The sequence below is a fragment of the Neurospora tetraspora genome, assembly GCF_033439725.1.
Source record: "Neurospora tetraspora strain CBS 560.94 chromosome Unknown B0H65scaffold_7, whole genome shotgun sequence".
In the NCBI taxonomy this organism is placed as follows: domain Eukaryota; kingdom Fungi; phylum Ascomycota; class Sordariomycetes; order Sordariales; family Sordariaceae; genus Neurospora; species Neurospora tetraspora.
Window position 1 is genome coordinate 3282616 of NW_026944389.1, and position 27835 is coordinate 3310450.

A 27835-nucleotide genomic window follows, 5' to 3' on the forward strand; every position below is an offset into this window, starting at 1 on the left:
CGATGGTCGTTGAATCCATTTGGTGGAGGCTCCCGCAGCTCCGCTGAGGTGCATACGCTAACCCAAGTTGTAACTGGCGTTCCACGTGACAGGGGAATGCGCTTGGCTGTGACAGTGTCTGGCATTCCGATGCCTCTTCGCTGTTTCCTTGATTTGCATATCATTCTGCCTCCAGTTCACAGCTGCTTCCGTTTCATGTCCTCAACCTCACACTGATTGTCGCGCATTCTCACATCTTTGTTTGCTTTTCACCCGCCAAGCATCCTGCTCCTGTACCCCAACATTTGCATCTCCTGCATCCGACACGTTCGTCCCGTCCCGTCTCCATCGGTTCCTGACCTGACTCCGCTACCCCGCCAATTACGTCACGCGCAATGGCGTCCTCGACCGCACAGTCTGGACCAACACGGGCACCTTTTGAGCCACCGGTACCAACACCACAAACAGAACTGAAACAACCGCCAAAGCGACCCAAATGGTGTCTCACCGAACACCTCCTGACAACGTACGGCTACGAATTCCAGGCCGCCACGCAGCATCCGTTTCTCGTGGCAGCTGCCAAGGGTGAGCTCCCCAAGGACGTCCTGAGTCGCTGGCTCGCCAACGACAGGTTATATATCCACAGGTAGGCCGCTTCTCTGATCACTCGCACCCAACTGTCGCTGATACTAACATCGACACTTCAGTTATATCCGCGCCGCCGGAAAGCTTCTTTCCACCATCGACTTGCCCCAGAAGATCCCGGCGCCCAGGCAAGATGGATCCGAGCCCGAACCCGAACAGTGGGAAACACAGCTGGTTGACTGGCTGATCGAAGCCCTTGGTGCCGTCCGCAGGGAAGAGCGAATGTTCATCGAAGTGGCTGAGCGTTACGGCTTGACAATTGATCTCACTAGCCCCGCCGCAACAGCGAATAGCGTCAGTACCAGCACCAGTACCAGTGTCGAACACCATCTCCACGCCCCTGCCGCCAACGTTCTCACCATTCCCGATGACCAAAAGCTCCCGGGCTTGCTCCAGATTTGCGAGCTCTTCTCCACCATCATACCTGGCCCCATCCCCATAGCACCCGCGCGCGGCCTCGTCGTTGCCGTATCCGCCGACAAATCATCTCCCGACAACCCGCCCTCTACCCCCGATCCCGACCAGACCGCGAAAGCCAGCGAGACCGAGAAGGACAAAGAACCGCAACCTGACAATAAAGACGAGCCAGAGGAGCCACCAGTTCACCCTCCTCCCGCTTTGCCATGGCTCGAAGGCGCTCTCACCTTCTATGGCACCGAGCTCGCCTACCTAGCCGCCTGGTCCTATGCTAAATCTCTACAAAACAAATACTCTGCGGACGCCACCTCCCGCTCCGCTGGCACCCAAGGCCAAGGGTCCTCGTCCTCAAACACCGCCCCAGGTGCCCTGGACAAATATACAACGCCTCCGCACACCTTCACAACCACAACTCCAGCCACTTCCCCCGCCCCAACCCGCGAAGCGCTTTCCGCATTCTCCTCGCCACACGTCAGCATCCAGCCGTTCCAACCCCCTCCTCCCCCGAACAGCGCTTCCGGCGATAGATCTGCACCAGGGAAGCAGGATGCGGATGGCGGCGCGCTGAGAAACGAGTTCATCCCCAACTGGAGCAGCGTTGAATTTGCACTTTTTGTCAACCGGCTGGGACGAATCATCGATGGTGCCGTGTCCGAGTTACTCGAAGCTGCGGGTGGGGAAGGCCCGGTGGCGAATGCGGCTAAGGGGGCTATCCTGAGGAGAGTGGAGGGCAGATGGAAGAGCTTGATGGTTGCTGAGGCGTCGTTTTGGCCCGAGGTTTAGGGGGTCGTGGGCACTTTTAGGTCTCTTAAATGGGTGTGCTATTAATTGCATTGATGTGCCACTGAGGAGATGAATGACAAACTTGGATGATCTTTGGGTTGGAGATATCAAGATTACATGCTATTATGGACTGGATCGTAGCATGACCGAAGGTTACTAGACTTTTTGGATACACCTTGGATAGATCAAAGTACGTTATGAAGCAGAAATATACAGCATATTCTAGCCCTCCGGCCCTGTTCGCTGACGCCGCTGTGGCGTCGACCTTGGGAGCAGCTATGTGAGTCTTGATCTTTCTCTCCTCCGTGACCCCTCTCTAACGCACACGCTGACGCTTCGGAGGCTCTGGAGGAGACTCAGACCCTTCGAGCTGCTCCCCCTTCTCCCCCAAAACCCCCCTATTCTCACTCTGTTCCACATCGCCGAGGTAATGTCTTGGAGATGGCTGACCGCTTGTAGCAGAGGACCTGTGTCCCTGAGGAGGGCTGGGTGAAAGCCGGACATCCTCACCGTTTGCGGCGTTGCCTTCAAGCGTGGACACCGAATTACGAACGCCCTCCAGATGCGTTCCTCGCAGAAGGTCTCCACGAGAGCGACCATGGACCTTGGGGATCAACTCCGTACCAGAGCTTGAAAGCTGTGACCCGATCGAGACAGGGGCGCCAGCCCTGGCTGGGATGTTAGACTCGGATCTCCCACCACCAGCCCTCTCGGGGCCCTTGAACTCCTTCCCATAATGCTTCGACTTGGGATTCTTGGCCTGCAAACTAACCAAGCGACTGCGTATGACCTCGCTGCACTCGTGAATCTCCTTGGTCAACCGGCGCACCTCGCTTCTAACACGGGCCTGTACCTCTGCCGATGTGTCGATCGCCTTTCTGCAGGTTTGTAGCTCGGCTACTTCGGCTAGGGAGAGGGTGCTGGCGCCGGGGATGCTGTGGTGCTCGGCGACGGTGACGGTGGAGGAACGGCCTGTGGCGAGGGCGATGCTCTCACCGCGGGAGATCACGGCGGCGAGGGCGGAGAGTTTGTGGGCGAGTTGGGGGAGGGTGTCGGTGAGGGTTGGGAGGTCGAGGAGCTGTGATGGGTTTGGGTCTGGGTTTGTAGTGAGAGTGGTGGGAGCGGTGGAAACGGTGGAAGTGAGAGTTTCGCGGTCGGGCTTCGGGTGACTGGTGGCAGGCGTCGACATCGTGCTTCGTCTGTCTGACGATTCCCTCTTGATACTAGACATGATCGGTGTTGGCGAGGATGATCTTGGGTAGTAATAATCTGTAAGAGAGTGGCGGATCTTTTGTGATAGTGCACGAAGGCAGAAGGCAGAGGATGAGTAAATACGGGATTTGTTGTTAACTCAACTCTCAGGGCCGGTTAAGACATACACATGTAGTCTAGACTGGTGATTTGTTTGCTTGTTTGTTTACCTATGTATGCAAACGGAGCCTGATTCGGTAATCGCAAAGGTAATTGGACGGACGAGCTGTCGGAGGCCCGACTGATTTGCCAGGACTCCCTACCTTGCGCCCTCCACATCTCTGGACTACCAGACTTCCTTTGTGAGGATGTTTCTGGAGAGTGGTAGGTCCTCTCAAGTACATGCAGGGCGTTACTTGTTCGTCATGTAAGTCCGACCGGCATGCCGTGGCAACTGTCAAATTTACTGCCGCCCCGGCAGTTCGGTTTCAAGAAGTCGTCATTCCGCAGTCTCCCGTCTCCACTGGTATAAAGATGTCTCAGCGGTGCATTCTTTCAACAGGCGGTACCCCGAAGCAAACTTTGGGGACCATAGCCGAATGGCCTTTGGTAGCGCTTGCGCACCACCTTCCCGTGAGGACGTGGGTTCAATTCCCGCCTTGAGACTGCCCAGTGCCGTATGTCGATAATTTTTCAGCCAAATAAAGTACCTTTGGTCAATTTGGAACATCCTGATCGTTCGCTTGTAGCCCGTGGAGTCTAAATCTCAAGATTAGTTAAATATCGCCTGTTAATTCTTTTTTTTTGTTCTTTTCCGTTTCTTTCTATTTTGCTTCTCTAGCTTGACATTTTTGATTGTCTTCCGACGTGGATAATGTTGTTGGTGAGCTGATCGCTCATGTATTCTTTCTCCTCTCTCGCAGGCACTAATTTCTTCATTTTCTCTCTTTCGCTCTCGTGAAAGCATGCCGCCTGTTTGTACCATCATGTAAACTGAAAACAATTCAACTACTATGAGCCGGTCGGCCGCTTAGGCGAGCAGCGAGTACCGGGCAGGGTCCTGTGGGCCCAAATTCTCTGTAAGGCGATGACAGTCACGGCAAAGAGGCCAAGAAAAACAAGTCTGAGAACAATGATACAGTTCTCGTTGATGTTGATCTTCGGAGAGGAACATACTCGTCCCGAGTCTTTGCTTATATACATGCCATCCCAGGGTCGTGCCTATGTCCAGTCTAACATGGACTTGCCACATCGGCAACTCGTGCCTAGCAACAGGTACGTCCTGGTGTGAGTCGGACCCAATTTCCGAATCGGACATGGCGGACCATGTCCGTACTCTCATTCTCGGCCGCGAATTCAAGAAAGTGCTTGCGCGCCTCAATAATCGCTAAGAACAAGTGGAAGGCTTGAAAGACGTGGTTGGTAAGCTCCTGCCCCGGCCTGGTGGCCTCTCTGGCCCGTTCGAGGAAGGATACTTCTTCCTCCAGAAGGTTGAAGTCCTCGTTATGGACTCCCGTCAAGCCGAGGCCTGCCATGGGATCCATGGGATCCATCATCGCAGGGGTCTCGCTAACGAAGCGAGTGGCGGCGTCCACGACCTCGACAAGGTGCCGCTCGACCTGGTCCTTGGCCAGGCGGGAGTTTAGCCTGATACCAGGCAGAACGTCGTCCACGAGGGCGTGGAGAGTTGTGAAGACGACCTCGTTCCGGCGGTCCCGGTGAATGATGCCATGGTTGGCATAATACTTCCAGCGAAGGCCGTTCTTGGGGACGATGTTGTGCAGGAAGAGCATTTGTCTTATTCGGTCTCTGGGACATAGTAGGTTAGCGATCTGAGAAGAAAATGAATCGCGGAACTTGGAGATATGGTGTGTACTTACTGATCAACCATGAGGGATCGCGTCACTTTATCGATTGGACGCCTGGTACTTCGATGGAAGCTGAGAAGTCCATTGACGGAACACTTTATTAGGAAGACGAATCCAGTAAGGAGACATATACTGGGTGCTATGAGTCGTCTAAATCACTTTCAAAAAATATACATTAGACTCTATTCAAGAGACAGAAGGTAGCGCGTTACGTCCGTTTTGCATTATTAGAACCCATCGGCATTGGTTCAAAGATTCAGGGCAGGCGACAGGGAGAGAGCAACTTGTAACGATTGATTCTTGATGACAGGAAAAATGGTTGATTGCGGCATGAGTAGGAAAAGAGGAAAAGAGAGACGAAGTGAACAATGGATATGGGAAAGTGCTTGATTGATGGCTTGGAGAAGAGAAGAGGAATGGGTTGCCAAACCAGGTCTAAATACTGCTTTGGGGAAAACTTCAGTGGGATGCACCTTCCGACTGTCACAAAAGGCGTGCCAGACCTAGCTAATATTCTGCAAATGGTGGGATACAGCTTCCACGCGTTACAAACTGCTTTCCTGCCGAAAGACCAATGCATCTGTCGCCCCAATACATCGCATGTCTCCAATCTCAATTGCCCACGCGCAGTTTCCTTCTCGCACTGAGCTTTCAAGAACATGATCGTTTGACTCAAGAGACCTGTGTACCGCCCATCACTTCATCTTCCTCCTCGTCAGTGATAGGATCCACGTCGTCTTCGTACTTTTCGGTACTCAAAGTCCACACACTACAGCCATTGAAGCCTGCGACCAGCGAAGAAACTGTGGCAGTACCGGCAGCGACGGTGCCCTCATCGTCTGGGTGGAGCACTTCTTGCTCCTCTGTGGTATCTTCGTTGTCGATGGCCCTGGCTTCAAGTTCCATATGCTCAGATTCCATCTTGACAAAAATTTCCATTCCGTCCCAGAACCACGCCACCGCAAGGAATCTGTCCACCGCCTGCGCCAATTTTGAATGAGCATCGACTGTCTGCGGGTTGGTTCCGCGCTCTCTGTGATGCGCGAAGTAGGCGTCGCGGGCCTTCACAATCTCGATGAACAACTCCGCGAACGTAGCCGGGCTCAATCTTCTGGAGAGAGGATGATTCTCCCGAACAATCCGGAGCGTCTGCAACGTGGCCTCGACAGTGATGAGCCCATCTCCCTCGCTAAGGCACTCCACAAAATCGACAGGAGGCTTTCTTCTGATGACCGTCTCGGTGGCAATGTCCATGATTTCTGTCAAGGACGCTTGCAAATGTCTGGCCTTGAAAAAGGGCACGATATCCATCATGGCGAGCCAAATTGCCTTGTCACGCCTCATTCGCGCGGTAACAGTGGGTCTGGCCTTGAACTTCATACCGGCCTTCGGCATAAAATCCTTGAGTTTGCTGAAACGCTTTGCGGCGGGCTTGGGCGGGGCAGGAGGGGCGGAGCGGGCAACGGGGGGAGTTTCATTACGGCGAGGACGTAGAGGCAGCGTGATGCTCGAAGGACCGAAATAGTAGGGTTGATGACGGTTGCTGCCGCCATTTCCGTTGCTACCGGTACCACGAATTGGACCGGGCATATTTCTGTGAGTGAGACTGTTAGCACCTCCATTTGAGAAAAGTGAGGACTGAAAATGCCCCTAGCGTATGGGCAAATAAAGAGGTAAGTTGCGCGGGGTCAAGTGAAAGGTAGCAATGAAGGAAGAGGGAGGAAACAATCTTTGTCGGCTCAGCTGCGTGCCCGGTGACAAGGGAAAGCCAAGTCTTGTCGATAAACCGGGCTCGAAAGGTCGTTTTAGAAATGGAGAGGTTGTTGGATCAATGGGACTTACGAAGTTGGCTTGGGCTGCAGGGCAAATGAGTCGACCGGGAATCTGATCGTGAAAAGACCAGAAAAGACGCGCTGGCTGGTAAGCGCTGGCGATGTTGAGGATGAGGAGTGGTTGAGGGTAGATCTAAATCGCGAAAGCAAGAGTCGCGTGCAAGTACTCGACTGAATACTGTGGTGTGTCACTCGCGACGTTGGTGGCGCGGGGAAAGATCTTGTTTGGAAGTTTGTGCGTGCTCGGGGGAAAAAAAAAAGGAGAGGCAGAGCTTGGCGGGAGCTCTTGAAGGTCCTAAAGCAAGAGCTGTTGGGAGTGACTGTGACGCCCGAGGTTCCTTCACTGACACTCATGTGGCTTGAACATTTTCTCAGATGGGATGAATTGCGGCAAACCTGACAGAAAGACAAAAGAAAATCAGAGTGGAAACTCCTTCAACTGAAAGGCTCGTCGTAGATAATTCACCACGCGACAACGCAAGCCACAAACGTGTAACGGACATAAGCTTTGTGGATATGTATTTACCTGGAGGCCTTGTCACTCAGGGAGGACGCATTAGCTAGACGGCCATGGCTGTAGAGCACAGGATATTGAGCGCCTTTAACGTACTAGGAGAACGGCTGGCACCTTCACGCATGGGTAAAGAAAAAAAGATATCATATCAAGGGGGACCGAAGTATCGCCTGTGCTCATTCGAACCAGAATCCAAACCGTTATAACGCTATGCCAAACCAACTGATCACTCGCTTGTCAACGTGGCTGCACGGATGCGTGGGACGCTTGGGCGGCAGATATTGGTGCGATTGCCGGCATGTCTTGCAATCCTGCGCTAGATTTTGCTACTCTCCCCTAGGTCCAGAATTGGGCAGAGGTTGAGCGTATCTGGTTCGTATGAGTATATCCGGTTATCATGCTCGTGATGGATGCAATATCTCTATGACTGCTGACTAGGTAGTGGTGCCACGAGTATCTTATAGGGCCTTCGTAAGGTACGACTGTGAGAAGAAAAGAGACAATTTCCCCTCCAATTGTCGTCCCAGAGGGCAACAAAGAGATGATTTTCCTCCATCAAGGTCAACTGGAAGCTGACGTCCACTATCGGCCATGCGCCCGGCTCGCGTGTTTGTGTGAATGGCCGAATCTCGGAACAGCAGTTTTTCTTCTGTTGGAGGGATTCCGAAAGAGGGTCAGTATTTGGCTAGTTCAAACAGTGTTCAAAGCACCCTTGTGCCAAAATTCCCAATATTTAGTGCTTTGAGTATATTGGCGTTGAGTGTCTGACCGGTACTGCCATGCTTTAGAACGTAGAAGATTGATTGAAGTCAAAAGTGGATTGATGCTGCTTGTCATAAGTGGACTGCTCATGGATTGACGTTGATGAGGCTCAAGCCGACATATGCATGCCAGGCAAGGGTATCCTGACTAAGGCTGCCGATCATGCGCCTCAGGGGTTCAGCCAAATTTGGAGTGATTGTGCCACATGTGGCGGTGCATGTAAATGACTAAGCACAAGATGAACGACCTTTGCTCGGCCTGGTCGGCGTGGGAGGACTGGAGACAGCGGTGTTGCACAGGGGCCACGCCGCCAAGAGAATCAAGGAGCCAAGCACCCCCTGTGAGGCCGCTGCAATCAGCCATTGTGTGGTCCCAACATTGCGCAACAGAGACCCGAGCCAGGCAGGTGTCCACAGGGGCAGCCACCTAGATAGTCACAGCAACATCGATACCCGCATGCAATTTACCCAACCTTGCCGGCTTCATTTGTATCGTATCTATCTATCGTTCCGTTCCCCTAGTCGTCACTTGGGACTCGGTATTATACAACTTTACCACCCTCAACAGCTTCGTCTCGCTCGATCTCCGATACAGCTGGACTCGGACGTTAGTTGACCTACCACAAGCGACATCGTTCTTGTGTCTTGCCGGAACAGGACACCGGGCACTATCGCCATCCCGGGGCACCTCGACCTAGACTTCTGTGTCTACATCACACTCCTTTGCCCACCACCCTTCAACGAAGACGGGGTGATCTACCCTACGCCCACACTCATTCTGGAACCCCTTTCCAAGTCTCCGGCAATCTAATTTCGATCAGATCCACCTCTCGGCCCCTCGTTCCCCCCCTTCCCCAGACTTGGGCCATCGAAACTCCCCGTCTAGACTCCCATTCCGCTATCCTCAGATTCCGAACCGACCGGGTCGCATGCGAACCACCGCCGCCCTCAACCCCATCGCGATCCTTCGCCGGCCTTCATAATGGCGCCGGACAAGAGCCAGTTCCGCTACGAGCCCGCACCCCCCATACCTACATACGACGAGGCCATCGCTTCCGGCGCCGGCAGCCATACCGTCTTCGAAGCCCCACACTCCCCTCTCGACGCCACAGACCATACAGAAGGCCACTCCCTGCTCGGCGGAACGGCATCATCATCGAGTAACAATGACCGAACCCGTCCACCGCAAGGCTACCGGCCACCCACGGTCGAGACAGACGACGAAGGAGAGCCGTGGGGCTCATCCGACGACGATAGCGATTCCGAGGCGGATCACGTCCGACGCGAGATGCAAGAGATGGAAATAGACGACTCCAGCCACCGTTCGCAAAGTATATGGGGCAAGCGCATAGGGAGGTTCTCACTACCACGATGGAAGTGGGGGTGGAGGTTACCACAAATATCACTACCCCGATTCAGGAGACACGATGCGAACGCCAGTCTGGAATCCGCCACGACGCCAGCCGCCAACGATGACACGAATAACAGTAATAACGAAGAACAACCAAGCGCTGGAAGTCGATTCGCCTTCCCAACATTCGGCAGCACCGCCCTTTTCCTGATGGTTGCGCGCCTCCTCGCCCTGTTTCTCCTTCTCGGCTTTGTTTACTTGATATTTGTCTCCGATGTGTTCGGGAACATGTCGCGCCGTCTCGGCTCGGGAATGTTCAATCCCAACGATATCCGGGAATATTTGGAATCCAACATCAGTTCCAATCAGATCAAGGACAATCTCCAGCATTTTACCTCGTACTCTCACCTAGCTGGTACCGAAGGCGACTACGCCCTGATGGAGGATATTGAGTTGCTCTTCCGTAAATACGGCCTCGAGGACGTTTCGCGTGACACTTATCACGTATATCTCAATTACCCCAAAGCCGACGGGCGTGCGGTGGAAATCATGGACGACAAGGCGAACAACGGAAAAGGCAAGGCTATATGGTCTGCGAAGCTGGAGGAGAATGACCGGGCAACGGGCTTGGCCGGACACCAGACGTGGGCTTTTCACGGTCACTCGAAAACGGGTGAGGTTCGTGGCCGGCTCATCTACGCCAACTACGGCTCGCGCGAGGATTTCCAGCGTATCAAGGACCTTGGGATCCAGACCACCGGCGCCATCGCGCTTGTTCGCTACTACGGCCCCCACGCGGATCGCGCTCTGAAGGTCAAGGCTGCTGAGCTCGCAGGTTTCGCAGGTTGTCTCATCTATTCGGACCCACTCGATGACGGCTTCAAGAAGGGCGACACTGCCCCGAAGGGGCCTTTCATGCCCGCCGATGGAGTCCAACGTGGCAGCGTCAGTCTCATGTCGTGGGTCGTCGGCGACGTGTTAACCCCGGGCTGGGGCAGCAAGGAAAAAATGCCAAGAATGAAGAAGGAACAGACGAAGGGACTGGTCAAGATCCCCTCTCTCCCCCTTGCCTGGCGTGACGCCAAGGTGCTTTTGCAGCATCTCAAGGGCAAGGGCCACCGTGTGCCGGAAGACTGGGTGGGCGGTGTTCCTGATGTTGACGAGTGGTGGACAGGCGACCACGAGAGCTCGCCCATTGTCCGGCTCATGAACGACCAAGACGAAAACGAGAAGCAGGCCATCTGGAACGTTTATGGAAGCATTCTGGGTATCGAGCAGGAAGAGAAGAAGGTCATCATCGGTAACCATCGTGACGCATGGACTTTGGGCGCCGCTGATCCCCATTCGGGCACCGCCATCATGCTCGAGCTGGCCCGCGTCTTTGGCGAGTTGTTAAAAATGGGCTGGCGCCCGCTCAGGACTATCCAGTTTATGTCATGGGACGCAGAGGAGTACAACCTCATCGGCTCGACCGAATTCGTTGAGCAGAACGACGATATGTTACGCAAAGACGCGCTTGCGTACATCAACCTCGACACCGCAGTAACGGGCAACACCCTGCACGTAGCCGGCTCGCCCGTGTTCAAGGGTCTCCTGATGCAAATTCTCGAAATAGTCAGGGATCCCTATGAGAACGCCACGCTGAAAGAGCTCTGGGAGCGCAGAAACGCCAATGACCTCGAGGGCCTCGGCGCGGGCTCGGACTATGTTGCCTTCCAGGACATTGTCGGCACGTCCTCCATTGACCTGCACTTCGACGGCAAGGGCCACCCCTACCACTCCAGCTACGACACGTTCGAGTGGATGGAGCAGGTTGGCGACCCGGACTTTGTTCACCACACGATGCTGGGACAGGTCGTCGCTCTTCTCCTGTACGAGCTGGTCGATCGTCCCGTCTTGCCGTTTGACATGCCGCACTATGCCGAGAAGATTCGCGACTGGACTGGGGAGATCGTCAGGTGGGTTGAGGATCAGGCCAAGAACGCAAAGAAGGATGCCATGCCCAAGGAACTTGCGGCGTCGCTCGACAGCATGATAAAGGCCAGCAATGAGGTCATGGATGCCGTGCGTCGGTTTGTGGCGTGGGAGCATGAGTGGCAGTCGAGTGTGATTGCAACCGGTGGGTGGGAGCCTTCCGGGTGGGGCAGGAGGAGGTGCGAGTTCAATTCGAAGATGGCGTGGTTTGAGACGGATCTGTTGGATCCTCAGGGTGTAAGTTTTCCCTCTCCTTTCTCCCTTGATCGTTCCCCTTGTTCTACTCCATCCTACTTTGCTCTCCTATCATTCACCCATTCCCTCCCAAGATTTTCAAGGTGCTAACTCGTCCAAACACACCCAGATCCCAAACCGCACCCAATTCAAACACGTTCTATTCGGCCCCCAACTCTGGTCCGGCTACGACGAGGCCTACTTCCCTTCGATCCGCGACACCGTCGACTCGGGAGACTGGGGTCTGGCCAACCGCACCATCGCCAAGGTTGCCGACATTATCAAACGGGCGGCGGCGAACTTGGCCGAGGGGACTCTTGGAGTATAGTCAGAAGAGGAAGAGAAAGAGAAGAGAAGAAAAGACACTCACTTACTGCGGGTGGGGGGTTGTCTGTGTTCCATTATCTACTTTGTCCTGAAGCGTTTCTTGTTTTTGTCACTTTGTCTTTGTTTTGGGTACATATTTTAACATATAGAAGCACCGTTGTGGCTGCGTATATATCTATTCATCCCTTCTAAGTGTATTTGTCCCATATCTGGTCACAATGGAGAGGTGGTTCGTTTGGTCAAGAGAACTTATCGAGAGAAATTGAATGGGGTGCTAGAATAGTGTGGTGGTCTTTCATGTATTCTCCCAAGCGATCTATCTCCTTTGTGTCCTGTACATACCTTCGATGTTTTGCATGCATGGCGCAGTTGTCGGGTTGCTTCTCTAGTTGTTTGGTTTTTCTATTCGGCCTATTTGTGTGGCTATGATCTACCAGCACTGTAGACACGCAGAAATACACGATGCAAGAAGCATTTTAGCAACGCCGGGTTGGTCATCAACATTCACGGAGCTTATTCAATCCCCAAGCGTCTTCACTGAACTGCGCTCTCAACGCCTTGCTGTCTGTCATTACATATCTAAGTACGGTGGTTGGTTATGGCTATCGTATCATGGGAGTGTTTGGTTTCCTGTCCTGTCCTGTTCCATCGTCTTGTAACTGCATCATCATCGCTCATCTGGTCTCATCTGGTCTCATCTCGTCACATCTCGTTCCGTCCGCCGTTAGCTTTTTGTTACAACACAACACCTGAAAGATCTGCTGCTGCTGCTTTACTTGGGAGTAAGCACGATGCCTTCGTACTCCTTGCTCCTGATGATCTCCAAAGTCTGCATGAAGTGCTTCCGGCTGGTCTCGACCGAGGCCGAGTCTTGCTGGTTACCGGCTAGGTTGGAGTGTATAAGCTCGATCAGGCCGTTGAGGTACTTGGTGGTAACCTACAAGCAAAAAAAAAAAAAAGTTAGACGACATGATAACAAAAGCGAACGGGGTTGGAAGGGGGCTGGTGACTTACCGATTCATTCTTCTGATCAAAGTAGTAGACGTATCTGTCCAGGATCTCGACGAACAACTCGATCGAGGTGGCAGTCTCCATGCAAGAATCGGCAACACGGAGAGCGCGCTGAAGGCATTCGAGAACACGCTTACCATCACGGTAAAGCTATCGTATAACATTTTAGAGCCTGTGTGAAACATTGCAAAACCGTGAGAGGGGAAAAAAGTGCTTGACTAACCTCGGTCTCCTCAGTCTCCCCGTTACTAGCAATCGGAGTCGCCCACCACAGATGACTAGCCAGGTAGACAGCCCGGCACTGATCCGGCTTCCTCAGCAGCTTGCTGGCGTGCTGCGCGCACTTGGTGATGAGCGTGTCGTAGTTCTCCTTTCCAAAGTTGCGTGTGCGGTGCAGGGCACTGGCGATCGCGCAGACAGCCTGGAACTGCGCCTTGGAGTCACTGATGGCCTCCTCGTATACCGTGAACGCCTGCGCAAAGAACTCGTAGGCCACCTCCTCGAACTCGGTCTTGTCGGCCATCTGGCCGCAGGAGCAAAAGAGGCGCAGCGACAGCTCGGCGGCACCGGCGCCGTTGACGCGCGTGTAAAGGGTCGAGATGGCCGAGTGGAGGAACTTGAAGAGCGCGGAGCACTGCGACTGCCAGTTGTCGTCGTAGTGTTCGCGAGCCTTGTAGCGTCGGGCGAGCTTGAGGCCGGCGGTAATGAGCGGTGGCGTTGTGGTCCGGATCCGCTCGTTGCCCTCGGCGTAGGCCTTCCTTGTCATCTGCAGGAGGCGGAATTGGGTGTCGTTATCCTCGGACTGGAGGAGGTGGACAAGGCGGGCCAGCCAGCCCTGTTCCTCCAAAGTCTCGTCTGTCTCCAAGGCACGGCCGCGCTGCTGAACGACACCGGGGTAGCCAGACGGCGCTTGCGATCCTTCTTTGATGAGCACCTTGAGCACCTCCAGGACATTCTCGAGGTTGGCCGTGGTAGTGATGTGGGTTTGGTTCTTGATTAAGTGTCTGGCCACTTCACCAGCGACGGCCCTCCGTGTAGGGTACGTTTGTGACTGGAACAGAGGAACGTATGTAGGCAGGGCGAGTGCCGTAAATATGGACACATAGCGCTTGAGGGGTGCCTGAAGCAAGGCCAGAATACTCTGCTGCGCTGGTGGCGAATGCAGATCGGCACTGTTGGCGTGTTCTTTTACCTTTAAGTGGGCGTAGTCGAGGATCTGGTCGACATAGTCTAGCCTTTCGGGATAGATATTGAGTGCTAGGTTCGTGAGGGATACACACAGCGCGATCGTGTCCTGGATCGGAAGATGTTGCGCTTGCACGAGGTTCTTGACCTGTCCGAAAAAGATTTCGTATAGAGGCACGTTCTCGGGAATGCCCCTATGCTTCTTGGTTGGTTCGGGTTCATCTCCATTGGTCACGGTAGCCTCGGTCTCTGCTACTGAAGGTTCGGCGTTCAAAGTTTCATCGGTCGAGCCCACCTCAGCTTCTGCATGGTCCCCATTTTCAGGGGCTTCGGGAGTCGGCGCGCTCGTTTCTTCGGTTTCCGCAGCCGATTTCGCGAGTTTCACCCTTTCGAGCAGTTGCGTGAGCGCCTCTTCCTCCAACTTGCCCCTATCTTCGTCTTCTTCATTCTGCGCCTCTCGTTCGGCGTAGTCTGATAGTCTGTCCATCAGGCCAATGACGATTCCCTTTACATTGACGTGGGGATTTAACCTGGACACAGCGGCGAGGAACTGATCAAGGGTGTGAAGATGGAACTCGTCAGGGAATACCTGAGTGATGACCTCAAGCAGATATTCCTGCGCCAGTACATCCCGACACTGCACAACCTGCTCCAGCAGGGGAGCCAGAATGCCATTTTTGTATGTCGGCAGATCCACCAGCTGGCTTAGACGGACAATGTTGTTTCCCACGAGCAATTGCAGCTCTTTCCTCTCCTGCGTCCGCTGGTCTCTCTCTCTCGAGTGTCCTTGATGTTGTAGCCGGACCCAGAGCTTGTTCATTTCCACGAAGTTGGTCAGGATGAAGTTGATCGAGTCTTGCAGGTTGCCTTCCGGGCCCTCGGAGTCGCCAGTCGGGAGGTAGTCGCGTGCCTGTCCGGAGAGGTAGTAACGCAGAAACAAACCGCGAACGGGATGCTGGACACCGCGGCTCATGTCCATCATGTCCTTCATTAGCTCCTTGACGGGGGCGCCCTCGATGGACATGTAGGCGGTGCCGACCGTGATCATGAGATAAAGGCGGGGTATGATGTTGCCGGCATACTGGACGAGTTCGTAGAGGTCGGCGAGGTGATTAACGGGGTGGTTCTCGCGCAAGTGGACGGAGAGGTATCGGAGAGCATCGAAGACAGCCATGTACAGCTCGTAGTACTGTTTGGGGCCCAGACTGCTGGTTCGAAGCTCCGAGACAAGGGTGGAGCTATAAGTTGTCGAGGGTGGTCGACGGTCAGCACCAGCGCATATCGGGCCATATCGTGACACGCTCCTTCGGGGACATACCAGCACTTGAGAGCATCCATGAGCTTGCCGGGGGTGTCGAGACATTTGCGCATGAGGGTGCTTTGCTGGCGCACGGCAATCAAGGCATCTTCGAGGAGGCGGGCCTGGTCCTCAGGCGGCGCGGGGGTCGACATGTCGCTTGTTTGCTGATTGTAGCTCTCTACGATGCGTGTTGGCGTATATCTTTGACGTCGTGTTTTGAGTCAACGGTTGTCGTGTTCGAGGTGGCTAGAAAGCGCGGGACCATGCGGGCATTGGTCTTGTGCTGGTGACAGGAACGGTGATGGCGCAGCAAGTTGTAGTAAATGTCGGGATGTTGTTCAGAGGCGCGGAATGACGACGCTCGAGGAGAGTTGTACCAAGCCGCAGCCGTAAGGTAGCTGACCTGTCCTGGATTCAGGTTGTACCTTGGACAGGAGCTCCAGAGGCACATAGCATGGGGCACCTGTAACTACTAACAGGCTAGCGGGGCATATCCATATGTTTCAGGGTGTTAGCTGTTAGCCCAATCAGCACAGCCAAACAGGTGTTCTTCATTCGCTTGTTAGCGCCAGCAGCAATGAAGCTGCCCGCCAAGCTGGAGCTCTTGATTACGTAAAGCTCCCCACACGTGACGAATGAGACAAGCATAAGGGTTAGGGATAGTAGGCCTGGAGATACAATTGCACCCAAACGGGTTCACCACAAACCAAACAATACATCCACTCAACATCATTGTCAACGAATATTATCCCCGTCTATCACTATCATTTAATGTCCCACTCCATTATCGAAGTCTATTCTTTTCCTCGGCTGTTTTACGGCTTGATCCATTTCTGACGCCTGGATTCCAGAGTACAACCCGCAACACAGTATTGGACCAAGTGGCCCTACCTTCGACTTCCAGCTTCCACTAACTGTGGTTGCTGAACGCCGGTGGGCCCTGGGATACACAACCTATTGAGGCTATTCAAACGGCTCCCTTCGCTGCTCACTTAGACTCTGGCCGCCGCCCCAGTGGTCAACAACATGGCCGCGCTCAACCTCGACACCTTGCCGGCCGAACTTCTCCTGGACATTGGAGAACGTCTCGATTTCAGAGACTTGGCCTCTCTGATCCGTGTCTCCAGATCTTGTCACGATGTCTTGACTGACAAACTATACAATATCACCGGCAAGTACGAGGCTGTGCGCTGGGCCGCCGATAATGGCAGCTGTTTGGTTATGAAAACCGCGCTGTCACATTGCCACGAGGAGATAGAAAATCACAGACTCGTCAACAGGCCCATTTTTCAAGATCTCCGCCGGCCGGTCTTTGCTACTCCGCTTGCTCGCGCATCTTACCATGGTCATCTTGATCTTGTCACGTATCTCTTGGACGTTGGGGCAGAGCAGGACATATCGTCGTACCGGTTCTGCAACTGCATTGGCTTGCAAAGCATCTTCGAGGGCTTCGAGGGCCACGATTTTCCCAATGTCCCGGCATGGTATCCTCTTCACTACGCAATATGCAGGTAAGTCTCGAGCCCTTGCGGTTTGGCATGCTCCTCGTTTTGCCCGTTCTGAACAATGCTCCAAAACAGTAAGAATGAAGAGGTCGCTCTGCTCCTTATCGACCGGGGTGCGCCCTTGGTGTTGTGTGACGGTGGTCCTCGTATTACTGCACTCCAAAGTGCCACTGCGAACGGCTGTCTAAAGGTCGTACAGCGTCTCGCGAAACGATACCGTGAGCTGAACCACGGTCCTCTGTTAACCCCCGGGCATGAGGCAGACGTAGGTCGTCCGCCAGACCCCAGGGCAACCGATGCTCGTCTCCACACTGCGATGCACTACCTCGCGCTGTGTCCGCGTCGTGAATATGTTCGCGAAATATGTCTCTGTCTGATGGACCTTGGGGTTCCACTAGATACTCCATGGGGTAGTATGGCCATGTCGCCCCTTCTGATGGCGTGCGCATTGGGTAATTTTACGGTAGCTACCGAATTCGTGCAATTTGGAGCAAACCTTCAACGTCGAGACCCGACAGAGCAGGAACGTCAGCAACATCTCCAAGAAGGCGTATTGCCCGAACACCGACAAACAAACGCCCCATACGTGTACACTGCCTTGGGAGCCAAGTATAAACAAGCTAAGCAGGCGGGCGTTGTGTGGCGGCCAGGCGGCAAGGCACGCTGGGAAATCGAACGGCAGAACTTCATCAGAGTATTCATCCAGCACAATGGCAAGGTTAACGAACCTGTGAGTCTAGCTGGTGACACCGCTTTGGCAAGAGCAGCCGATAGAGGGCTCGTGGCCGAGATTCGAATACTTCTCTCGGAGGGAGGCGCTGTTGTTGACAAGCCAGATGCGTTTGGAATGACACCGTTGTGCAAGGCCGCGCTGCGCGGTGGATTTGGGGCCGTTGAAGTAGGTTTACATCACCATTACATCTCAGTGCTCCGCTTCCTAATGAGCATGTATTAACTTGGTTCATAGGCGCTTCTGGAAGCCGGGGCGGACCCAAACCTTCCCAGTCGAATCGGTCAAATCACCGCCCTGGAGGTGATCAGTGGCATGATTGCGGTGCCAGAAATCGAGCAGATCATTATATTGCTACTACGCTACGGTACACGTGTGGGAAGATTATCACCTCGATCTCCCCATCAATATGAACGAACTCACTTGATCGGTTTGTTGAGGCGAGTTCTCGAGCGTAACAACCCTTCAGATTACTTGGCCATGTCGACAATTCTCGAAAACAGTACTGAAGCAAATATATCGCGTGGCTGTTGGCAATACGCGGCCGAGGTAGCCCTTCGTCTCGATAAGAATGGGGACTCCAAGAAGCCAGGACACCGAAAAATGTGCTTACTCCTAGGTATCTTTGGTTCCGACGTTGGTTATGCCTTTGATGATTCCAGGCTCTGCTCGATTGTCAAGCAGCTCATCAAAACAAGCCACCCGGAGAACATGTCGTGTCTGTTCTACCTCGGAGGAAGGAATATAGAACTTCGACTGCGGGACTATTTCCCAAGCGTGGTTAGGACATCCAGCGGCGTCTTCACTCGAGAAGCGATGCTGGCCTTGGCCTTGACTCATAGTAAAAAATCAGCGTTGCCTTTGGTCTCTCAATTGCTCGCTGACAACGATATCGACGTCACTGGAAGACTTCACTGTCTCAGCACCAAACCGACGCTACTTCATCTCGCTTGTAGCAACGGCGACTGGGGATCCGCAGGCCTCCTTATCACCAGAGGTTGTTCCGCGAACGCTGTCAATGGGTGTCTTCTAACGCCCTTGGCGGAGGCTGCAGCGGGTGGTTACAAAAAACTGGTCGAAGCTCTGATGGATTGTACATCGGCCGATCCACACGAGTCATTCCGGTGTCCTTCAGAGACCACCAGATCATTGCAAGAGCAATTCGCAGTCCCAGATGACTTTCTTCGCCCGCCTCCCGGAACCAGGATCGCCCAATTTGTCGTCCGTGAGCTTATTAAGCTTCAGGGTGCACCTTTAGGGTTTGCCGATACCGATACCAGCAATCAACACTCAATGGATCCATCTCTTCCCAAAAAGGGTGCTCGGAACCGTTACACGCCACATCTTTTTGGATTCTCTGCCCTTGAAACCGTAAGTTGCGTATATTTGCAGGTAGTCCTAACCGTCCCGGCCACTAACCTCCTGTACACTTACTTAGGCCTGTCACGAGGGACACACCGATGTCGTAAAAGCAATTCTCAAACGTCACCCCCTTGCAAGGCATCCTCATTTCCAAGTCCAAAGGGGCTTCATGCCCGTAAAGCCGTCCTTCAGTTACCTAACCGACGCCGCCATGAACGGACACTGGGAGACGATGCACATCTTGCTCACCCACGGAGCGGACCCCAACCATGGCATCCTCCGTGGCTGTCTCGACCTGACGCCCTTCCACATCTGCGTGGAGGCGCTTGTGCACACAGTCCGGTTATACAACATCGAAGCCGAGACTCTTGCTACCGAGGCGCCCATACCCCCCGGCTCCGAGGCTCCGCCGCCATTCCCACCAGATATGCACCCCCAACTACTACCCTTCGTCAAAAGGATTCAGAGAATCGTCAGTGTTATTGCGCACCTGAAGCGCAGAGGGGCAAAGGAGGAATCAGACAATTCTGTCTTTAGAATCGTACATCAGTTGCCTGGAGAACCGTTCCCGCAAAATACGATGGATATGTTGAGACGGTTGATGAAGAGGGAGGAACCGGGTTACATGGGAGGAAGGTTCATGGAGAGACATGAGGTGGTGGTGACGAAGAAGTTTACGTTGGATCCGGAGGGCAAGAAGATCGTGCTGGTCGATGAGGAAAAACGGCCAGTCAAAGAATGAGGGTAACGAAAAGTCGAAGAAGAAGTAGTCATGACAATGACGGGCGGCGCACTTTGGTGCCTTGGTTGGTTTGTGTTGCATACAGTTCAATGCTGGTTTGTTTGTTAGCTTGGTACTCCTAGTATATTAGACGAGATCTATCCTGAGATGTCCCAAACCTCATAAGGACTAATTGAATGTCTAAGTACGGATCGAAAAGGCATTAATAAAATTCAATATAGCATATTGAACTTCGGAAATAGCATATTCAAGGTGAGATAACGCTTTGATCATGGAACGAAACGAATCAATTGAATGTAAAAAGGCCTAGGGAAGTTGACCTGAGGTCTCGAGTTAACAAACAAACCAGTATTGGACTGTACACCTTGTATTTGTTTTCGGATGTTTTACTCCGGATCAGCGATTTGGTCATGAAGGGGGAAGTCTTGGGAACAGCGATTGATTAACATAATACCAACTAGCGATTAACAACATGAAGTTCTTCAATGAACTTTCTAAACTGCGATGTTTTTCTTGGTCATTTGGATGATTCTCGTTAACTTCAATGATGAGCCCTAACCCTTGCCTGTGCAGTTCAAACTTCAACCTGATAAGTTTGAGACAATGACATTGGGCTCTTTGGCCATGGAAAACCAAAGGCATCTATCTGGCATCATTGTTACTTCATTGATCATTCGCAACGAATTATTTGGGCCAATCATTTCAAATAATTGATGTAAACTTGATGATGATGGATACTATTCAAGACGTGGTCGGTCCTAGAACAAGGGCCCAAAACAAAGTGGGTCTCCGACTGACCAACACCTTGCCAAGCTAGTTCTAGAGGTTGGACTGACCTCGGAACTTAGTTGGGCTCTACATATACAACAGCATCATACTCGAACTTCTCTCTTCAACTCTTCTCTTTACCTTTCAGACATTTCCCTTCTATTTCACATCATTCAAAAATGGGGATCAAGAAAAACAAATCCCCATCCCCATCCCCTCCCCCCTCAGCCGGCCTAGCCCCAACAAGCACCTGGGGCAGCACCCACGGCGGAAGAGGAACCCCCCGACCAAGTCCATCCCCCGACACCCGCCCCCGCCGCACCTCAATCATAGCCCAACTCCAAACGCGGCGTTCCTCGGGGGTCCTAGGCTTCGCCGGCAAATCCATCGCCATTTTTCTGATTCTCCTCTTTTTTTCGACTGGCGCTTATGGGGGGATGATCACCGGGTTTAGCAATGGGTTCTTTGCTGCTCTTACAAAAATCAAGACTGACCCGTCGGCCGTGGTGGGTTATGAGCCGAAGCAGGAGTTCACGGGGGTGAAGGCGGTGGATAAGGTTATGGTTACGCTGGTGACGTTTTTTGCTGCTTGGTTGGATGCTGGTGGACCGGAGCTAGGGGAGGGGACGTGGGAGGGGCCGTGGCTGGAGGGCTTGATAAAGGGAAAGGGGGGAATGAAGGGGGGAAGGACGTGGGAGGTGGATATGCCGCTCTGGATGTCTGTGGTGCAGTTTGCGGGTGCTTGGGGGTTGGTGAGTTTGGAAGGGGGTAGGAGGGGGAATCAGGGGAGGGTGGTTGGTTGGTGAGTTGTTTTTACCTTTGCTGGTTTGGTGACTGCTGGTGATGGGGTTTTGGATGAGTTGTGTTAAAAGGGGAAGAAATGAAGAAGCGTGGATAGTGATGGCTGACGGTTCTTACAGGACTGGGTTTTGGGGCATGGGCATGCAATTAGTGTCATACACCATCGCTGGCCCGATTTACTTCATCATCTACTTGTTTACATCGCCCGTAGCAAGTAGCAACGATGTCGACGCGCTGGCCGTCGACGAGGGGGAAATGGCTCTGCTGCCGGTGTGCATCACACTGGCCTTCCTTGTTCCGGCATTCATGATGGGATTACCAAGCCCTCAGGTCATCCCGCAAGCTGAGCATCAGAACTGGATGGCTACCTGGCAGGTGTTTCCTATTCTGCAGACCAACTTGATGTTCTTCCTCAAGAGCTTGTTCGGTTCTTCCGGTGCTGGTGCGGAGGGGAACAGCAACAGAGTTACTACTGGGAGGAAACTGGCCGGCGCAAGCCCAGTGTACAAGTTTACCATGACCCTCTGCGTGGTGGCTCAGTTGGGCTTCCTGGCCATTGCGCTGACGCCGCCCACTGCTTTACCAGCAAACTTGGCTGCCTCGTACCCGTGGCTTTCGGCGATGTTGAAGGAGGTGAGCATTGGTTCGGCTGTCCCTAGGGCGCTGTGGGATCCGCCATCTATCGATGCGGCGAGTTTGGAGCATATCCGGATGGCGTGGTTAGCACCGTTGGCGAAGCACTTTTTGCAGTGGGATGTTCACAGTGGTAACTTTGCGCTGCTCACTTGGGCTGCGTACCAATATTGGGCTGCTGGAGTCGGTGGTGGAAAGCGATTCGGCAAGGCGTTGGGTTGGTTCGTGCTCGGAGGACCGGTTGCGACAGCGGCGTATCTTTTGTGGGAGAGAGATGAGGCGGTTGTTGAGAGGGAGGATGATCGGGGGAGGAGGAGAAGTCGGTAAACGGTTGTTTCGTGAAGTGTTTGACGGGCTCAGGAGGTACGCAGTTTCCCGGCAATGCGCCTCCTAAACGGCAGTTGAGGTTTCACGAGACGGGAGAGTTTGACCAAAGACCCAACCCAGCGGGTCGTTGGCGAACAAGGCAATTTGTCTCCGTCGTGTATCTGTAAATGCAGTGTCACATTCCACAAAGGTTGAATAGGTTGAGACCGGGGAAGTCGGACTCGGGACGGAAACAAATGACAAACTCCGAAATGTGGGGCCGAGCGGCACCATTGCCCCTGGCAGAGCGGGGGTCATCCTGTTGGCGTTCCCAGATTTCCCGTATCCACTACCACGGAAGGGGCGCTCGCCCGGGACAGAAAAGCTGAGACCGTTCTTGCCGATCACCCGTTAAGATTTGGCATACAGTAGTGTACAATACTGGTTTGGTTGTTAGCTCGAGACCTCTGGTCAACTTTCCTAGGCGTTTATATATCTAATTGATCCGTTTCGTTCCACAACCAAAGCGTGATCTTACCTTGCATATGTTATTTTGAAAATTTGATATGCCATATTGAATCTTGTTAATGCCTTTCCGATCCGTACCTAGCCATTTTGTAAAAGGTCTCAGCTTTTTTGTCCTGGACGAGGGGCGCTGGAGCCACGCTTTCCGCGAAAGGGACAAGGATCCGAAAGCAGGATTCAGGATTCGATGTCCATCTTGGCGCCTTGCCTGGGCTGTCATCTTCGTCCCACCTCTGTTCCTTCCCTTCGTCATAATTCTCAATTTCCGTCCGTTCCGGCAGAAACCACTACCTTCCATCGCAACTATCAGTCGCTCGCTTCTTGCCGAATCGTCGCTCGTTTCGATCCAGCACTTGCTTTCTTTCGATGCATTCAGTCTGACCTCGCCCGCTACTAAACTAGACCCTTGGACTGAGCACTTCCATCCGGGGCCGCTCTCCAGAGATTTTCTCGGGTTCTTCCCTGGGCCCGCGCAGCTCCACAGAAAAAGCCGGGAAGCTGACGACCATCGCCGTAACGATTAACGATAGCAGCCAAACCCGCCGATGATACACCGTAGCTGAGCCCCAGTAATGAACTGATCGTCCCGCCAATCCACCGAAGTCGATGACCGTGACATCTACACGTACTGCGTAGAGACATTCAACACATGCGCTGGCGCAATCTAATCACCACCGTTTCCATATCCCGACAAGCGACGCCATGAATGCCAGGCCCATTGGAGAAGCACCATCATGAGGAGCTTAACCAGGAGCACGGCCGAGGAGGGAGGCGCCAGTGTCGACAGTGCTTCGTTGGAAAAGGGCATCAACACCTTCAGTAAAGCCGGCATTCTAGCCCCTTTGCGGAAAACTGGCACCTCGGCAACAACAGTCACCAGGACCATCAAGGCCTCGACACAACAGCTATATCGGAAATACGTCCTCGAGCTCATATTCCAAGAAAAGGAACTGCCACCTTCAAAGGACGGCCGACATGTCCCATTACGACCCCATCATGACAAACCCCTGATCGACGAACGGCGAGGGAGCGCATATATACCAAACACGATTCGGACATCCCGCTACACCGTTTACGATTTCCTTCCGAAGCAGCTATTTTTCCAGTTCTCGCGCCTAGCCAATTTCTACTTCCTCTGCGTCGGTGTCCCCCAAACCATCCCAGGCGTCAGTACCACCGGAAACTTCACCACCATCATTCCCCTATTGTTCTTCATTTTTCTTACCGTCGTCAAGGAGGGATACGATGACTGGAAACGCCATCGACTCGATAAGGTGGAAAATGCAAGAAGCGCGACCGTCCTCCGACCAACAGGCCATGTTGACAGCCGACAGGACTGGCGGACTGGGTTTGGGTTACGAAAAGCAAAAGAGAAGGATACATTGGCGGTGGAAGAGGTCATCCCAGACTCTGAATATCAATGGCACGCCACCCAATGGAAGGATTTGAAAGTCGGCGATGTCATCAAGCTCTCCCGCGACGAGGATGTTCCCGCAGATATCGTGCTGCTGTACGCCGACGGCGAAAATGGTATGGCCTACATCGAAACAATGGCCCTAGACGGAGAGACGAATCTCAAGAACAAGCAAGTGTCCAAGGCTCTGCAGCGTTGCAACACCATACAAGGCATTGCCAACTGCCAGGCCGAGTTAGTGGTGGAGGATCCCAATCCGGATCTCTATCGGTTTGACGGAAGAGTAACCGTCGATGGCGAAACGTTACCCTTGACATTGAATGAAGTGGTGTACAGGGGCTGCACGCTACGCAACACAAGATGTGCCATCGGGTTGGTCATCAACACGGGAGAAGAGTGCAAACTCCGACGAAACGCCAACCGACACCCCAAGGCAAAGAAGCCGGCCATGGAAAAGATCTCCAACAAGATTGTAATCAGCCTTGTTGTAGTGGTTATCGCTCTCTCCGTCGGTTGCTCAATGGGCTATTTGATCTGGAGAGATGCCTATGAGCACAAAGCATGGTATTTGAAGCATCTGGGAGTGGAGTTCGAGGATATCATTATTGGCTTTTTTATTCAGTTTAACAACATCATCCCGTTAGCACTATACGTTAGCTTGGAGATTGTCAAACTCGGACAGATGTGGATGCTCAATTCCGACCTGGAGATGTATGACAAGGTGTCCGATACGCCGGCCAAGTGCAACACCAACACCATTCTCGAGAATCTGGGGCAGATCGGTTACGTCTTTTCGGATAAGACTGGGACTTTGACTGAGAATGTCATGAAGTTCCGAAAGATGAGCATTGCCGGAACGACTTGGTTGCACGAGATGGACATTCTGAAGGAGCAGGAAGAACAGGGCCTCACTCAGACGAAAACGAAGGAGAAAGAGACCAAAATTATGATGGAACCGACCCCTGAATACGACAACGCGTTAACAAAGACAACGACCGTTGTGTCAGTCCGTTCACCGAACCCGCGCCGGTCATCCTCACAATGGCGGTCGACTGGTCAACCTGACCATGTCCAACCAGAGGTCACGACTGAGGACCTACTTGAGTACATAAGGTTGCGCCCAAATGCTCCTTTCTCGAGGAGGGCAGTTCAGTACATTCTTGCTATCGCCCTTTGCCATACCTGCTTGCCAGAAATAAGAGACGGGGAGATTGAGTTCCAGGCCGCTTCGCCTGATGAGCTTGCTCTTGTCAAAGCTGCTCAAGAGCTTGGGTTTCTTGTAGTTCAACGGTCGTCCCAGACAGTCACGCTCCGTATATCGCGCGGTGACGGCAGAGAGGTGGAGCGCACCTACCAAATCCTCGATGTCATTGAGTTCAGCAGCAAGCGAAAGCGCATGTCCATTATTGTGCGGTGTCCTGATGAAAGGATATGGTTGATCACCAAAGGCGCCGACTCTGTCATCCTTCCACGGCTCAGAATGGCACAGCTGGCAATTCAAAAGGCCAACGAGGTGCGCAAGAGCTTGGAGGTTGAGCATGAAATGCAACGCAGAAGTGAGGCTCGAGAACCACGCAACAGTTTTGGCGGTCGGCCAAGTCTTACAATCCGCCGCAGCATCAATCTCGCAAGACAGAACAGCATTGCTGGACCTAGCAAGCGGCCGATCACCAATCGCAGTAAGTCGTTTGAGGTGGGTAGAATGTCGTTATCCGCACCAGAAGATCGCCTCAGGCCCCATATTACTGTCCGCACAGCATCCCATGATGTGCCTTATGAAGATGCTGTACTGGCCTCAGTGCCAGACAGGTTCGCATTCCTTGACGATCCTTCTGTGTGCGACGAAGGTGCTATCTTCACTCGGTGCTTCAAACACATTGATGATTTCGCAACCGAGGGACTTCGCACGCTTCTTTTCGCCGGTCGGTTCTTGTCCGAGTCTGAGTACAAGACATGGAAGAAGCTATACCATGATGCAGAAACGAGTCTAGTGGATCGTCAAGAACGCATCGAAGCGGCCGGTGAAGTAGTTGAGCAGACGCTAGATCTCATCGGTGCTACGGCTATTGAAGACAAACTTCAGAAGGGTGTCCCAGAGACAATCGAGCGTCTCCGACGAGCTAACATCAAGATTTGGATGCTCACTGGCGACAAGCGCGAAACGGCCATCAACATCGCCCACTCGGCTCGACTTTGCCGTCCTACTTCCGATATTTACATCCTCGACGCCGTCAAAGGAAACCTAGAAGGTCAAATCATGGACATCGTCGACGAGATGAACATCCGGGCTGAAACCATGCCTACTGCAATTCCCAACCACACCGTGGTAGTAATTGATGGCCATACCCTTGCCGCTCTTGATGAGCCGGGAGCACACGGGAACGCCAAAGAACTCTTCTACAGCCTCATCCCGACGATTGACTCAGTGATCTGCTGTCGCGCCTCCCCCGCCCAGAAAGCCTTGCTCGTCACCGCCATCCGCAACCACTCGCATCAACCGGTATCCATGACCACGACCACCAAAAAGAAGAGCTTTTTCTCCTACCTGGCCACACCCAAACGGACTCCACCCCTCACCCTTGCCATAGGCGACGGTGCTAATGACCTAGCCATGCTCTCAGCCGCCCACGTCGGCGTAGGCATCTCGGGCCGAGAAGGTCTACAAGCCGCTCGAGTAGCCGACTATGCCGTTGCACAGTTCCGCTTCCTCTCCCGTCTCCTGTTGGTACACGGGAGATTGAATTACGCTCGCACCGCCAAGTTTATCGTTGCCACGTTCTGGAAGGAGATGTTCTTCTATCTGCCTACCGAGCTGTACCAGCGCTACACCGGATACACGGGCACCAGTCTCTACGAATCATGGAGTCTGACGGTGCTGAACGTGCTTTTCACCAGTTTGTGCGTGATTGTCCCGGGAGTGTGGGAACAGGATTTGAGCCCGGAGACTCTGATGGCCGTGCCGGAGCTGTATGTTTGGGGCCAGAGGGACGGCGGATTGAATCTGCGGAAATATCTGGGTTGGATGGTGGCGGCTGTTGCGCAGGGTGTGGTGGTCTGGTGGGTGTGTTGGGGACTCTACGGTGGGATTGCGGTGAAGGATAATGGGTTGTTTGCTGTGGGCAATTTGGTCTTTACGGTGGCCATTGTCTGGATTAACTTGAAGTTGCTGTACGTTCTTTCCCCTCCCTCCTTTCACACTTTTCTTTGAAACGCGAGACTAATCCGTTAACCAACAACAGCATAATCGACACCCACCACAAGACCGGCATAATCCTCGGCGCCTTCGGCATCACCTTCGCAGGCTGGTGGGTCTGGCAAATTTTCCTTGCCGGCGCCTACGCCCCGGGTGTCTGGCCCTACGCAGTCCGCGGTGGCTTCTTCTCCTCGTTCGGGCCCGATCCAGCCTGGTGGGTCACTCTTTTCGCCGCCGTCGGCCTCCTCACCTCTGTCGAGCTCGGCTACAAATCAATAAAGCGGAACTTGATCATCTCCGGTCTATGGAGGCTGGGATGGAGGAAATGGATGCAGTGGGAAACATGGAAGGGTCTCATCGCACTTGGGAGAGGAGGAGCCGCGAGGGGAGCAGGGCCCATGTGGGCTTGGGATGAAGCGGGTGGTGAGGGCAGGAACGTGGAGGAGTGGGATGTGGAACTTTGGCAGGCTCTGGAGAGGGAGCA

At 53.4% G+C, this 27835-nt stretch overlaps 8 protein-coding genes across 8 annotated transcripts; 4 read left to right on the plus strand and 4 right to left on the minus strand.

The window, feature by feature from the left end:
* Nucleotides 1–3: 3 nt before the first annotated feature.
* Nucleotides 4–2052, plus strand: B0H65DRAFT_476726 (uncharacterized protein). The gene is made up of 2 exons (XM_062827387.1): nt 4–625; nt 687–2052. The coding sequence occupies exons 1-2, from the start codon at nt 375–377 to the stop codon at nt 1822–1824; spliced, it is 1389 nt and encodes a 462-aa protein (XP_062678883.1). The 5' UTR covers nt 4–374; the 3' UTR covers nt 1825–2052.
* On the minus strand, nt 1982–3425 carry B0H65DRAFT_476731 (uncharacterized protein). The gene is made up of 2 exons (XM_062827388.1): nt 2185–3425; nt 1982–2104 (listed from the first exon to the last, which is right to left on the minus strand). Exons 1-2 carry the CDS (start codon nt 3053–3055, stop codon nt 2010–2012), a joined length of 966 nt encoding a protein of 321 aa, XP_062678884.1. The 5' UTR covers nt 3056–3425; the 3' UTR covers nt 1982–2009.
* A 620-nt stretch (nt 3426–4045) lies between these two features.
* On the minus strand, nt 4046–4906 carry B0H65DRAFT_552249 (uncharacterized protein; the record flags this gene model as incomplete). Its single annotated transcript, XM_062829875.1, has 3 exons — nt 4046–4092; nt 4352–4824; nt 4896–4906. The coding sequence occupies 3 exons, from the start codon at nt 4904–4906 to the stop codon at nt 4046–4048; spliced, it is 531 nt and encodes a 176-aa protein (XP_062678885.1).
* Nucleotides 4907–5555: 649 nt separating this feature from the next.
* On the minus strand, nt 5556–7353 carry B0H65DRAFT_511714 (uncharacterized protein; the record flags this gene model as incomplete). Its single annotated transcript, XM_062828513.1, is given in 5 exon segments — nt 5556–5686; nt 5699–6533; nt 6726–6810; nt 6908–7010; nt 7326–7353. The coding sequence occupies 5 exon segments, from the start codon at nt 7351–7353 to the stop codon at nt 5556–5558; spliced, it is 1182 nt and encodes a 393-aa protein (XP_062678886.1).
* A 1619-nt stretch (nt 7354–8972) lies between these two features.
* B0H65DRAFT_552251 (uncharacterized protein) lies at nt 8973–11877 on the plus strand (the record flags this gene model as incomplete). The annotated part of the gene is made up of 2 exons (XM_062829876.1): nt 8973–11552; nt 11680–11877. The coding sequence occupies 2 exons, from the start codon at nt 8973–8975 to the stop codon at nt 11875–11877; spliced, it is 2778 nt and encodes a 925-aa protein (XP_062678887.1).
* Nucleotides 11878–12648: 771 nt separating this feature from the next.
* B0H65DRAFT_511716 (vacuolar protein sorting-associated protein 35) lies at nt 12649–15524 on the minus strand (the record flags this gene model as incomplete). Its single annotated transcript, XM_062828514.1, has 4 exons — nt 12649–12813; nt 12891–13037; nt 13111–15310; nt 15391–15524. The coding sequence occupies 4 exons, from the start codon at nt 15522–15524 to the stop codon at nt 12649–12651; spliced, it is 2646 nt and encodes an 881-aa protein (XP_062678888.1).
* Nucleotides 15525–16071: 547 nt separating this feature from the next.
* Nucleotides 16072–22689, plus strand: B0H65DRAFT_560694 (ankyrin repeat-containing domain protein). The gene is made up of 8 exons (XM_062830153.1): nt 16072–16883; nt 16953–17775; nt 17845–18978; nt 19046–19699; nt 19820–19823; nt 20813–21231; nt 21265–21281; nt 21400–22689. Exons 1-8 carry the CDS (start codon nt 16399–16401, stop codon nt 22238–22240), a joined length of 4377 nt encoding a protein of 1458 aa, XP_062678889.1. The 5' UTR covers nt 16072–16398; the 3' UTR covers nt 22241–22689.
* Nucleotides 22690–22983: 294 nt separating this feature from the next.
* On the plus strand, nt 22984–27420 carry B0H65DRAFT_476739 (uncharacterized protein). Its single transcript, XM_062827389.1, has one exon. It carries the CDS (start codon nt 23479–23481, stop codon nt 27364–27366), a length of 3888 nt encoding a protein of 1295 aa, XP_062678890.1. The 5' UTR covers nt 22984–23478; the 3' UTR covers nt 27367–27420.
* Nucleotides 27421–27835: the final 415 nt, after the last annotated feature.

What these genes read in the sequence shown, in the direction of transcription:
- B0H65DRAFT_476731 (XM_062827388.1), bottom strand. Translation starts at nt 3,055, where the DNA reads ATGTCTAGTATCAAGAGGGAATCGTCAGACAGACGAAGCACGATGTCG. An exon ending in GGGGGAGCAGCTCGAAGGGT is followed by an intron (nt 2,105 to 2,184) that starts CTGAGTCTCCTC and finishes ATCAAGACTCAC; the next exon opens with ATAGCTGCTCCCAAGGTCGA.
- B0H65DRAFT_560694 (XM_062830153.1), top strand. Translation starts at nt 16,399, where the DNA reads ATGGCCGCGCTCAACCTCGACACCTTGCCGGCCGAACTTCTCCTGGAC. An exon ending in CTTCACTACGCAATATGCAG is followed by an intron (nt 16,884 to 16,952) that starts GTAAGTCTCGAG and finishes GCTCCAAAACAG; the next exon opens with TAAGAATGAAGAGGTCGCTC. An exon ending in GTGGATTTGGGGCCGTTGAA is followed by an intron (nt 17,776 to 17,844) that starts GTAGGTTTACAT and finishes CTTGGTTCATAG; the next exon opens with GCGCTTCTGGAAGCCGGGGC.
- B0H65DRAFT_476739 (XM_062827389.1), top strand. Translation starts at nt 23,479, where the DNA reads ATGAGGAGCTTAACCAGGAGCACGGCCGAGGAGGGAGGCGCCAGTGTC.
- B0H65DRAFT_476726 (XM_062827387.1), top strand. Translation starts at nt 375, where the DNA reads ATGGCGTCCTCGACCGCACAGTCTGGACCAACACGGGCACCTTTTGAG. An exon ending in GACAGGTTATATATCCACAG is followed by an intron (nt 626 to 686) that starts GTAGGCCGCTTC and finishes TCGACACTTCAG; the next exon opens with TTATATCCGCGCCGCCGGAA.